General features: G+C 36.3%; 1 protein-coding gene across 2 annotated transcripts in view; it reads right to left on the bottom strand.

Moving 5' to 3' along the window:
* UBR1 (ubiquitin protein ligase E3 component n-recognin 1) overlaps positions 1–12542 on the bottom strand; it is a 138863-nt gene that overhangs the window by 25958 nt on the left and 100363 nt on the right. For both annotated transcript variants that reach the window (XM_045059456.1, XR_006599290.1), the window contains exons 33-39: positions 10725–10822; positions 7937–8030; positions 6492–6640; positions 4395–4450; positions 3292–3388; positions 2444–2511; positions 683–833 (exon numbers count right to left, since the gene is read on the bottom strand). In XM_045059456.1, the coding sequence (XP_044915391.1) occupies positions 683–833; positions 2444–2511; positions 3292–3388; positions 4395–4450; positions 6492–6640; positions 7937–8030; positions 10725–10822 (713 nt within the window). The remainder of the gene's footprint in view (positions 1–682; positions 834–2443; positions 2512–3291; positions 3389–4394; positions 4451–6491; positions 6641–7936; positions 8031–10724; positions 10823–12542) is intronic.

The following is a 12542-nucleotide window of genomic DNA, read 5'->3' as shown; positions in this document are numbered from 1 at the left end:
TGATGGCTCAGAGCCTGGAGCCTGTTTCCGATTCTGTGTCTCCCTCTCTCTCTGCCCCTCCCCCATTCATGCTCTGTCTCTCTCTGTCCCAAAAATAAATAAACGTTGAAAAAAAAAATTTTTTAAAAAGAATATGTGGTATATATATATACAATGGAGTATTACTTGGCAATCAAAAAGAATGAAATCTTGCCATTTGCAACTACGTGGATGGAACTGGAGGGTATTATGCTAAGTGAAATTAGTCAGAGAAAGACAATAATCATATGACTTCACTCATATGAGGACTTTAAGAGACAAAACACATGAACATAAGGGAAGGGAAACAAAAATGATATTAAAAACAGGGAGGGGGACAAAACAGAAGAGACTCATAATTATGGAGAACAAACTGAGGGTTACTGGAGAGGTTGTTGGAGGGGGGATGGGCTAGATGGGTAAGGGGCACTAAGGAACCTACTCCTGAAATCATTGTTGCACTATATGCTAACTAATTTGGATGTAAATTTAAAAAAATAAAAAAACACAACAACCATAAATAAACAAATAAATGATCGTTCAACAAGAGAAATAACATAGAACTTTGAAATATGTGATATGACTAATTGCATGCATAATTAATTTTGCCAATAAACCATGGGCAAATGTTATTTATTTTATAATTAACTGACGTGAGCTTTACCTGTGTCTATGGTAAGAAGGATCTGAAGCATGTGTGCCATGGTGATCAAATGGAAGAGATAAAGGTGGTTATACGAGGAACTAATTGATGAAGGTTGCAGATCAACAGTGTCATCCCAATACAAGGATGGAAATGCTAACACAGCACCAACCTATAAGAGAAAACAGATATCAACATGAGTGACGACAAAGACCAGTGCAAGCTTATCTCATAACTCAAAGTACAGAGCATCAGATGCTCTGTGCTCGTGTGTGGGTTTTTTTTGTTCTTGTTTTTTATATATTTTATTTTTAAGGAATCTCTGCACCCAATGTGGGGCTTGAACTCATGACCCTGAGATCAAGAGTTACATGCTCTACCGACTGAGCCAGCCAGGCGCCCCTGTGTGGGTTTCTTTTTATAACTAGCCACAACATTTTCCCTAATTATTCAATAGAATATCTTAGAATATAGTGTACCATAAATGGAGAACAAAAGTCATCACCTAACAGGTTATCCCTTTGCTGAAACTTCTTTTTCTAGGCAGTGGTCTCAATCCTGTGGTTGAGAAGATTCAATATTACAATAACATGGGGAGCTCTTAAAAGAACACCGATACACAGACTAGTCCAATCAAATTAGAATCTCAGGGTATAGAGCCTATTTAACCAGCATTCCTTCCAAAGTTTCCCCAAAAGGTTCCAAAAGATGGGAGTGACAACCACTGGGCATAGTCCTGAACAATGAGGTATGGGGGACACTGACTAATCTTGTATCCATAGATTCCATACTCCCAACCGCACCAACGATCTCTCTAGGGGACTCATTTTGAAGGAATGGAATCATAGTAGGGCTGGAAAAGCTCTGCAAGAAACTCATAAAACAGTTGCCACCTATCCATAGGTGTTAGGGAGAAGGCCAGATATGTCAATGGCCATCACCAAATGATCAATGATTTTAATTCAAGACAGCTCATACTGTCATTTACTGCTTATAATGTAAACAAGTTAAGAAAAGGGGGGAGGAAGAAAGCACAATATATATTTTAAAAAGTCTGCTTGGGGGTGCCTGGGTGGTGCAGTCGGTTAAGTGTCCGACTTCAGCCAGGTCACGATCTCGTGGTCCGTGAGTTCGAGCCCCGCGTCAGGCTCTGGGCTGATGGCTCAGAGCCTGGAGCCTGTTTCCAATTCTGTGTCTCCCTCTCTCTCTGCCCCTCGCCCGTTCATGCTCTGTCTCTCTCTGTCCCAAAAATAAATAAACGTTGAAAAAAAATTTTTTTTTAATAAAAAAATAAAAAAATAAAAAGTCTGCTTGGACAGACACCAACTCAATATAATCAACTAGGACAAGAACTACAAAATAAAGAGTAAATGTGCTTTCACTTGTAAAGTGATTTTGAGGGGTGCCTGGGTGGCTCAGTCGGTTAAGCGTTTGACTTGGGCCCAGATCATAATCTCACAGATCGTGAGTTTGAGCCCTGCATCGTGCTCTGTGCTGACAGTTCAGAGCCTGGAGCCTGCTGTGGATTATGTGTCTCTCTCTCTCTGTCCCTCCCCTGCTCATTTTCTCTCTCTCTCTCAAAAATAAATAAACATTAAAAAAAAAAAGTGGTTTTGATGGTCTCATTCAAATCTCTATTTTAAACAGAATGGAGAAGAGACTAAATTTCATAATCTGAACACCAATAATTTATAATCTTGAATAAAGAACATGAACTTGAATGAGGAAAACATATGAAATTATAAACTTGAGAGACTTTAAGAAATTTTATTGAATACTTACCAAAACATGAAATAGGTCTATAGAAAGAAGGCAAGGTGTATCTTCTGATTTTAGGTTAGGAAGAACAACTAAAAAATACCAAACAACAGTGCAATTCATTAAGATAGCAATGTGGTTATAAATATAATGCAAAACACCTAAAACAAAAATATAACAGGGATATAAAATACAGAAACTGGTAAAATGGCATATCACACTTTTATGAATGGGGACCATAATTAAAAATAAACTATACTGAGAAAAACTTCCTAGAAAGCCTTGGATATAATTTAAGTGTTAAAAGAGAAGATCCAGGAAGAAAAGGTAAAGAGCATAAATGAAATAGAGGTTGTTCAATAAATATTTGCTCCATGAATAAGAAAAATTACTTTTATACAATGTTCCTTAATACTTTTTTCCTAATTATACATTTCTAAGTGTTTTGTGACACATTAAATATGTGAACAATTTGGAGGGGAGCAGAGAGAGCATGCAAAGCAGTGTAAGTAAAACGAGGATGAAGAACATCCCCTTGAACCAGCAAAACTAAACCTATTTTTAAATGATCGTTCCATGTCATTGCTCCCTTTTCTTACCAGATGAGGACAAAAATATGTTAGTGGTTGTGGATGTTGATTCAATAAAGCCTCTAGGTGGGAACAAGGGACATAACTTGAAAACATTTGGAAAATACCTGAGTTTTAAAAGAAGACTACAGTTATTGTACGGGCATCTATGTCTTTGTTTTTTCTTTTATAAAGCTGCTATAGTAGTGTTCAAAATTAGTTCAGTGTGTTGTTTCCGAATGATATACACTGCCAGAAATGCAAAGGAAAAAGACACATAATAATATTCAGAGAAGAGTCTACCTGATAGGAGACGAATCAGATGTTTCTGTATCAGGACCTGAGGACACGTAATCTTCTGTGCAATGGCAAACTGCATTAATGCTTTCAGACCATTATGCTAGATTGTAAGAGAGGGGAAGAGAAAAAGGGCAGATGACAGACCTAAGTCATTCACTATAAAAATCATTCCCAGTCTGCAAGTATTAGTCGTAGCCTTATTATAAACTTTACATTCTTGCAAATAAAGTATAATATTTATAATATTTTTAATACTTTCAGGAAGTTTTATGAACTTATCAAATTTTAATAGATTTTCCCATGACCAAGAGATATTAAAGCTATAATTATTTCAATTCTCATTTAGATACTCATTTTCCCCAGAGTCAATTTCTTAAATTTACTGGATTAATTTACTCTGAGGCCTGGGCAAAAAAATTTATAAAAATTCTAAAATCATGGCCAGAAAAACCCCACTAAATGCAGGGAATAGATCTGCCTTCCAAACAGGCGGCCAGGAAGTGTAGGGAAGCACATTGTATATTAAAAGTCCCCTGTGCCTTGGGAAAATAAGAGGAAAATGGCTAGGAGCAGGGGTGCTCTACGGAATCCTTGGTTGCCCACCCTGTTTTCAAGGGCTATTTCTTGAGCTTAGGTCTGGAGATGGGTATAGTCCTGTAGTGTTAAGATCTGCCCATCAAGGAGCCATGGCTTAGTTTTATTCTTGAATTCACTATGATGATTTATGTAGAGTTAAGCCAGCATTAGTACTTAATGTTACATGATGGCACAAAATTAGCGAAGAAGGAAAATGTAAGGGACACTGAATTTCTGACTTGGCAATAAGCAGAGAAGGGGAGAAAAAAGGGACAAAGTATCACCTGAAATCTATGAATTACATTTAACCACCGAGATTGAGTAAGCTCTCTAAAGTGCACAATGCTGGTCATTTTGTCTCCTGTGAGACTGAGGTAGCTTTGTAAAAAAGAAAAAAAAAATAGAATTCTGCTAATTTTTACAGAAAAAGGAGTAAATTAAAAAATGACTTTAAAAACTAATAAATTAACTGTAGATTATACCAAAAAAGCCTACTATGAGTTACACATACCTTGCTGGAATATACATACCTGTCTATTTTGAAGTGCTCCAAACAGAGGTTTTCCTTCATCTCCCAAGAGGTTTTCTCAAAGAGTAAGAAAAACAAAAATAATAAATCCTGAATATTGCTACAATTGTTTACTTGGTTTCTATCAGATGTTCTTTAATTATATTTTTGACCAGATGATTTGCACTTTTTCCCTTCAAAGTTTCATGTTTAAGTCTACACCAAAATTTCCAAATTTTTGAGTGAGAAGATATTATAGAAGCAAACTGTCACTACACATAATAAAGTCCCTGCAGCTCTCTACAGAGAGTACCTGGGAAAAACAAAGCAGCCTGGTTTATTTTTCGTCCTTTTAACCTCTCTTCTACGCAAAAAAATTTTCAGCAAGTAATTTTATGTACAGTCACAACGTATTTTGTTTTAAAATACATAAGGCAATGCAGGTAACTATTGCTCTTATGCATACTTTTAAAAAATAATTACATTACAGGAAAAAAAAATTGAAAATTCAAAAAACCCCACGGATTCAGATACATTTTGCCTTGTTGGCTAGGGCATTTATTGCTAAATTACTCTTACTTTCATTCATCTTTGGCAGCAGATACACCTATGAGTTAGGAAGGTTTACTTCCTATTTTCTTTTTCCATCTTTGAATGGACAGTAATAAAAGACTCTGTATATTGATTCTTCAACTGTAGTTCCTAACTATGCCAACATGTCCTGTGTATGTCTTGCCACACCCATAGGGAATGAAGTAAGTCAGATGCTTATGCACTAGGAATAAAGTACAGCACTATGTTCTGGGATGGAAAAAGCACTGAAGTGAAAACAGTATAATACTGTATTAATAAAATAAAACCCAATTCCTAGGTTACAGAACCACATAGGAACCACTGGACCACTGGAAGTCCTCCAGTGAACTTCTTATCACTTTTCTGACAAAAACTGTGACCTTTTTTTATGTTAACTATCTAAACTCCCGATTCCTAATGTCTGTCTTGCCAAGGATAGTAAAGTGTAAAATATCTTCACTGAAACTGTCAAGAGACTTAGTAGTAGATCATGACTCCAAAAGAATGCTTTACATTTCTTACTGATTTGTTCAGATTCTATTCTGTTTAAATCTCATTCTTCCTATTTCTCATTTTATTCAACCACAGGAAAAATAAACCTGTAATCTTTTATCCATGATTTAAGTCTGACAGGTTTGGATGTGACTCCTAAAATCTGTTCAGGAGGCTGAAGCTCGTGTGCAGGAAGGTTTTGTGGCTTCGCGCTACTTAATTCAAATCATGAAATGGTGTCTTGTTACAAAAATATATGTAAATGAAGAAAAGATGGTAGACTCCATTGGAAGCAACCACCAAAAATGTATATTGGAAAGGGAGACTGAAACCATCGTGGATAAAGAGGACATAAAAGAATTACAGTTCTTACTCTTTTTTAGATAGTATTCTATCTCATGACTGTAATAAGCAAATATGCTGATTTTAAAAACTAAGAAATCCTTCACTACTACACTCTTCTTCCCCCCATCCCAATTTACACTGTGTAAATTTAAGGTGTACAACATTTTGATTTGATTGCTGCATTCTTCTATAAGAAGTTTAAATTTTGGCAGAGAATTTGACAGTGGGCGTCCATTATGACCTGGTGAGTTCCTGCCTGCTAGTCTGTCTCTCACAACTACCTCAGTCTTCTTTTCCCTTTTCTGATAATGTTTTAGGTGACTTTGGTTTCCCTTTCTTTTTTCTCTCAAGGTGTAAAACAAACAAAAATTACTGAACATTTCTGGCTTGATTCTTGTTCCTTTGCCTTTTTTTCCCTTGATTTTCCTAGTGTTATAAATCCGCCAGCTTTTGAATATAGCTTGCTTTATGCTATACGTTTCAAATATTTTGAGCTTATGTTGCATATGACCAATACTGTAGTTAAAAAGGGATCAATACAAAAATTCTCAGACTAAATGGCATCAGGCTACACTAATCTACTGAGATACCAATAGTCCTCAAACAATTCAAACTATTTTAAGACATCAGGGAAAAGGAAACATTTTTGGTCAATCAATGTTAATTCTTTTTCTATGAACCCTCCGAAGCAGTCTCTCATAGGCATTACCAATTGCCTGGACAGTGAAAGCACATGTGCTCCAGGTCATCATGGGGACTCGAGGATCCGTTTCATCAGGAGGTACCTTTAGTCCAATTCTGTAAATTGTTGTAGCAAAGAGAATGACCATTTCCTTGATGCTATTAGAATATTTTATCCTAAAAGTAAAACAAGAAAATTTTATATAGTGATTTAATAAAAGGGGTTACCTACAGAGTAAGGTACAGAAACAAAAATTTAACAATTTAGGTACTGAAACAACAATTTAACTCTTTTGACAAAGTAAAATGCTCTTTGTCAAATTGGAGATTAGAGCCTCTGAAGAAAAAACGGGACTGTAGCTCTTATAGGTAGAAAAATATCTCTTACAAAATGATAATGGCTCATATAACTTTACTTCATATAAAAGATGTAGTACAGGATCACAGAAAGGATCCAGGTCCAAATTAAGGACAGACTGGAGAGAAGGAATAAAATTCAAGGCAAACAGATCTGACCTAACAAGTTTTAATGTGTGGAAAGGGACTAAGAGGAACTTCAGTGTTAACAGGGTGTGTGTGAGACAGAGAGAGAATGAATACACCATGTACTTGGGAGTGATAAGTTCTGATTTCCTGAACTTCCTTTTGTAACAAGTTTTTTGTTTTTTTAAGTTTATTTATTTTGAGAGAGAGGGAGGGAGAGAGAGAGGGAGAGAGAGAGAGAGGGAGAGAGAGGGAGCGCGCACATGTGAGCATGTGAGAGCGCGTGACTGTGAGTGGGGGAGGGGCAGACAGAAAGGGAGAGAGAGAATCCCAAGCGGGCTCTGCACTGTTAGCAAGATCTCATGAACCATGAGATCATGACCTGAGCCGGACGCTAACCAACTGAGCCATCCTAGCGCCCCTGTAACAAGTATTTTCAACAGCAACAGGATTCAAAATATAAACAAGAATCACAACTAAAAAAGTGTACATCAGAAAATATTTATTAAATAATAATGATAATAATAATAATACCTGATTTGGATACCTTATATTTTTCAAAGTGTTTTCACATAAGTATTTTTCCAATAACCTTATGATGTAAGATAAGAAGCTACTGTTTCAATTTTACAAACAAGAAAATGAATGGGGGTGGGGGTTGACCTGAGACTTTACAGAAATCAGAGTTAGATATGACTTTAATTGAAATCTCTTAAATTCTGCTCTTATTGTAGGTTGGACTATATAGAAATGGCATTTTTGTTGGTCAAAAATGGTTAATTACAGGCAGGATTCACTCTAATACATATTACTCTAATACCTCAAACCACTTAATTTTATTATACAAATAAAACTCCAGGGAGAAACAAGATAAAAACGAGATAAAGAAACAATTGTGCAAATAAGGCAGGAAGGAAGGAAGGAAGGATTGTTCTTCACTCTTATTTTCACAGCCATTTACAAACTACTCTTAACTACTTGGATACTTACGAAGGCTGAATTCCAAAACTCAGGATGGAATGGAACTCAAAAGTGGAATCACCCATTCCTTGATCAACTAAGACTGGAATTGGTGGGTTTTCTCCTTATAAATGAAAAGGAAAAAGAATGAAAAATCACAAGGGTTTAGTGTGGCACACACTTTTCTAGCTGTTTAAAATTATAAATGACCATTTTAGAAAACTTAGAAAATGTTAATAGACAATAAACTATCGCTCAAAATTTGTCTACTCAAATAACATTTGGGTGATATTCTTCTGTTCTCCATATAAATGTTGCAAATACAGATTCTTTTTAAAAAGACAAAATCTATAGTAGTACTCTGTATCTTGTTTGTCACCAACAGATCATAAATGTCTTTCCACATCAGTAACTGTCCCTCTATATTTCCATTTTTAATGGATACATAGTATTCTATTAGTAAGGCAGCATACAATAGTGAGTAAGAGCCAAGGATCTACAGCTAAGCTGCCTGGGTTGGCATCCTAACTCTGCTCCTATTACTAAGACCTTGAGTGAATACCAACCTCTTTGTGGCTCCATTTTCCATTTCCTTATCAAATTAGAATTGTTGTTCCCCTATGTGAAATGAGTTGTCTTTTCCTGCTTGCTCTTGAGACTTTTTTCCTTCATCTTTGGTTTTCAGCAGTTTAGGTATTATCTATATGGGTGTGATTTTTCTTTTAGTTTATCTTTGAGTTTCACTGAACTTCTGAAATCTGTAAATTTATGTGTTTCACCAAATTTTGGAGGTTTTCAGTCATCAGTTCTTCAACTATTTTTTGGACCATCTTTTTTTCTTTTCAGGACTTGTATGACATAAATATTGGATTTAAAAATTGGGTCCATGTGTCTCTAAAGCTATTTTTCTTTTTTCTTCAGCACTTTCTGTCTATTCTTCAGACTGGGTAATTTCTACTGATCAGATTTCAAGTCCACTAACTCTTATCCTTCCCATCTCCATTCCACTAGTGAGCCCATCCAGTTAATTTTTATTTCATATAGTATTTTTTCAATTCTATCATCTCCATTTGGTTCTTTATTTTTAATAGTTTCTACTTTTTTTCTGCTGAGAACTCGTATTTTTTCCATTCATTTCAAAAGTGTTCACCTTTACCTTATGTTTAATTATTGGTGCTTTAAATTTTTTGTCTAAAAAGTTCAATGTTAAAACATCTCAAGATTGGCATCTTATTGTTTTTTTTTGTTTTTTTTTTTTTTCCTTGAGATTGGTCAGATTCTCCTGGTTCTCTGTATGTTGAGTAATTTTGGATTGTACCTTAGATATTTTGAATATTACATTGTGAGGTTTTGGTTCTTCTTAAAATTCTGTGGAAAAAATGTACCTCTCTTTTTGTTTCAGTAGGCAATCAATACAATTAGTTTCAACAATTTCTGTCCCACTGTCTGTGTATGGTGGTTCCAATGTTAGTCTCCGAGCCTTTGCTAGACTGTTTGGGTCTGCCTATACATGTACTACTCAGGTGTTAGTCTGGGACTTAAGTGATGGTTTTAATGCAGTTTCATTCTCAAACCTGTTGCTGTTTCTCTGGGCCTGTTCTGCACATGTGCAGCTTGGAGGCAAGCCTAGGATCTGCGCTGTTCTCAAAAACAGGAGATTCCCCTTCTATAGCTCTCTTCTCTCTGGGATTTCCCCCATTTCTCTAGCTCCAAGGGACCCTTTTCCCTAGTTCCTCTGGCCATAATGACATGTTTCTCTCAGTTTTAGTCCCTTCTGTTGTCAAGTAGATTCAGGTGACTGGGGCTACCCTTGGGATACAACTGTGAGGCAAAGACAGAAAAAAAATAATGAGGATTCACCCTGCATTCTATGGAACACAGAGGTCCCTTTTTTTTCCAGTTCCTCCAGCCAGAGAGACTGGTTTTCTCTTGGGATTTTACATATCTATGTGGCCGCCACGGCATTGCAGCTCCAGCTCCCTGACTGGGGCTGGCATCAGGAGAGGGTCGGAAGAGGAAAAAACAAAACAAAACAAAACAAAACAAAACAAAACAAGAATTCCCTTTACACTTTCCAGTTCTGAGGGACTTTTTTTCCTGGTCCTCTGGCCAGAAAGAGGGCATCTCTCTTGAACTTTTTGCTATTCATGTCCATTGCAAAGCTCTGTGACTCAGGCTATGCTGAGTTCAAAGCTGGGTAATAAAGGAGGAAAAAAACCCAGGAAACTCATTGCCTCTACCATTCTTCAAATTTTGACTTCCCTCCTTCATTTGCCTACCATTGTTTACTTCTCAGAGTCTTTAGACTTTTTAGTCTTATCCCTCAATTGTAAAGAATATATAAATGAGGTAACAGTTTAAAAATGTTGTTTTTTTATTATTAAGATTAATGACAACATATTAACAAAATTAGTGATAGTAATGGCTAATGCTCATACAGTATTTACTATGTACCATGCATTGTTCTACTTTACACAAGATACCTCAATTCTTAAGTCAGTGAGATAGGTGCTATTATTATTCTCACCCTGCAAATAAGAAAGTTGAGGCACAAACAGGTTAAAAAACTTGTCCAAGATCACAGAGACAGTAAGCAATGGATCTCCAGATTAATCACTGTCTATATTGCTTGCCAGTATGAAAACTATTTAAGTGATTTAAGTCAAACTTAATTTTGGCTTTGAAACCTTTAGTTCCTGGTAGTCGACAAATCTATATCTGCAAACCATATTTTAGAGCAGTAAGTACTTCAGAAAAATATTAAAGACTCTGACACTTAAATCTCAAACAGCAAAATATAAAATAATTTTGAGCAAACCTTTAGCGTGTTTCATATTATAACCTGATATTCTGGCCAGAACAGTCTGTATCCATTGTGCCAGCGTCAAAAGTTGAGCAAGAGCCTCTGCATTCTCACTGAAAAATGATATTTAAAAATTATTAAGCCATTGGCACAAAGTCAAACTGAAAAGCTGAACTTGTAGAGTCTTTCTATGGATAAATGGCTGTATGAAAACATCAAACTCCTTCAGATTAACTACGTAGGTCATAGAAGCACATACATCTAAAAATGTAGTTTCAGCATCATTTGCAACAGCCGCAATATGGAAGCAACCTAAGTGCCCACTGATAGATGAATGGATAAAGATGTAGTATCCCACACAACGGGATAGTACTCAGCCATAAAAAAGGATGAGATCTTGCCATTTGTGACAATATAGATGGGACTAGAGGATATTATGCTAAGTGAAGAAGTCAGAGAAAGACAAATACCATGTGATTTCACTTGTATATGGAATCTAAAAAACCAAATAAATGAACACACAACGCAGAAAGAGACCCATAAATACAAAGAACAAATTGATGGTTGCCAGAAAGGGGGGTGGGGTGTGGGAATGGGCAAAAGGGGGTGAAGGAGAGAGGGAGATACAGGTTTTTAGTTATGGAATGAATAAGTTATGGGCATGGAGGTACAGCATAGGGAATATAGACAATGGTATTGTAATAATGTTGTATGTGACTGATGGGAGCTACACCTGTGGTGAGCACAGCACAGTACAGAGTTACTGAATCACTATACTGGACACCTGAAACTATGCTAACATTGTCAACTATATTTCAATAAAATAAATAAATAAAGTAAAAATGTAGTTTTGGGTAGGAGGGGAATTTTAAAAGTACAAGGAGTAAGATACCATTCATAGGCCCATCACCTAGAAGTAACAAATATCAATAAATGGAATCACCATTCTAGTCACTCAAATAAAAAACCGGGTGTCATCACTGATTTCTCAGATTCTCTCACAATCCACATTCGAAGCCAGCAGCTAGTCTTGCTGGTTTTACCTTCTAAATATATCCCAAGCTGAGCACTTTTTTCTACTTCCATTGTTACTACCCTAATCCAAGTTACTTCATCCCTCACTGGAACTATTTCAATACATTAACTGTTCTTCCTCTTACCACAACAGTGCTTCATTATCATCTATATTCAATGCAGAACAGCCAGGGGGATCTTCTAAAATGTAGATCTGATCATATCACTCCCCTGTTCAAAGTACTCCAATGGTTTCCCATCACACATAAAATATTTTGTGTTTTTAATACTAAAAATAAAATTCTAATTTCCAATCTTATAAGCCCTTTTATGATCTTGTTCTTTGCTCCATTCCAAGCATGCTGCCTTTCTGCTGTGCCTCAAACATGCTGATGGTATTCCTATTTCAAGGGTGTTCGTTCTTTTTTAAAATTTTTTATTATTTTATTCTTGAGAGAGTGAGACAGAGCGTGAGTGGGGGGAGGGGCAGAGAGAAAGGGAGAGAGAATCCTAAGCAGGCTCTGTGCTGCCAGTGTCTACCCAGACGTGGGGTTCGATCCCACGAACTGTGAGATCATGACCTGAGCCAAAATCAAAAGTTGGATGTTCAACCTACTGAGCCAGCCAGGTACCCCCAGATCAGGTTTTCTAATGACAAGGAATAGTAGAGATAGAGCAACTAACTTATTGACCCTGATTGCCAAGCCTATCACTTTTGAACACTTTTGTTGTGGAAACATGTTAAGTGTTTTTATCAACAAAATTATTTTCTATAGCAAAACTTAGGTCAATCATTACAAATTCACTGAGTTTTAAGAA

This window comes from Felis catus, chromosome B3 (genome assembly GCF_018350175.1).
Source record: "Felis catus isolate Fca126 chromosome B3, F.catus_Fca126_mat1.0, whole genome shotgun sequence".
Classification (NCBI taxonomy): domain Eukaryota; kingdom Metazoa; phylum Chordata; class Mammalia; order Carnivora; family Felidae; genus Felis; species Felis catus.
This window is presented reverse-complemented; position numbering and strand designations above follow the sequence as displayed.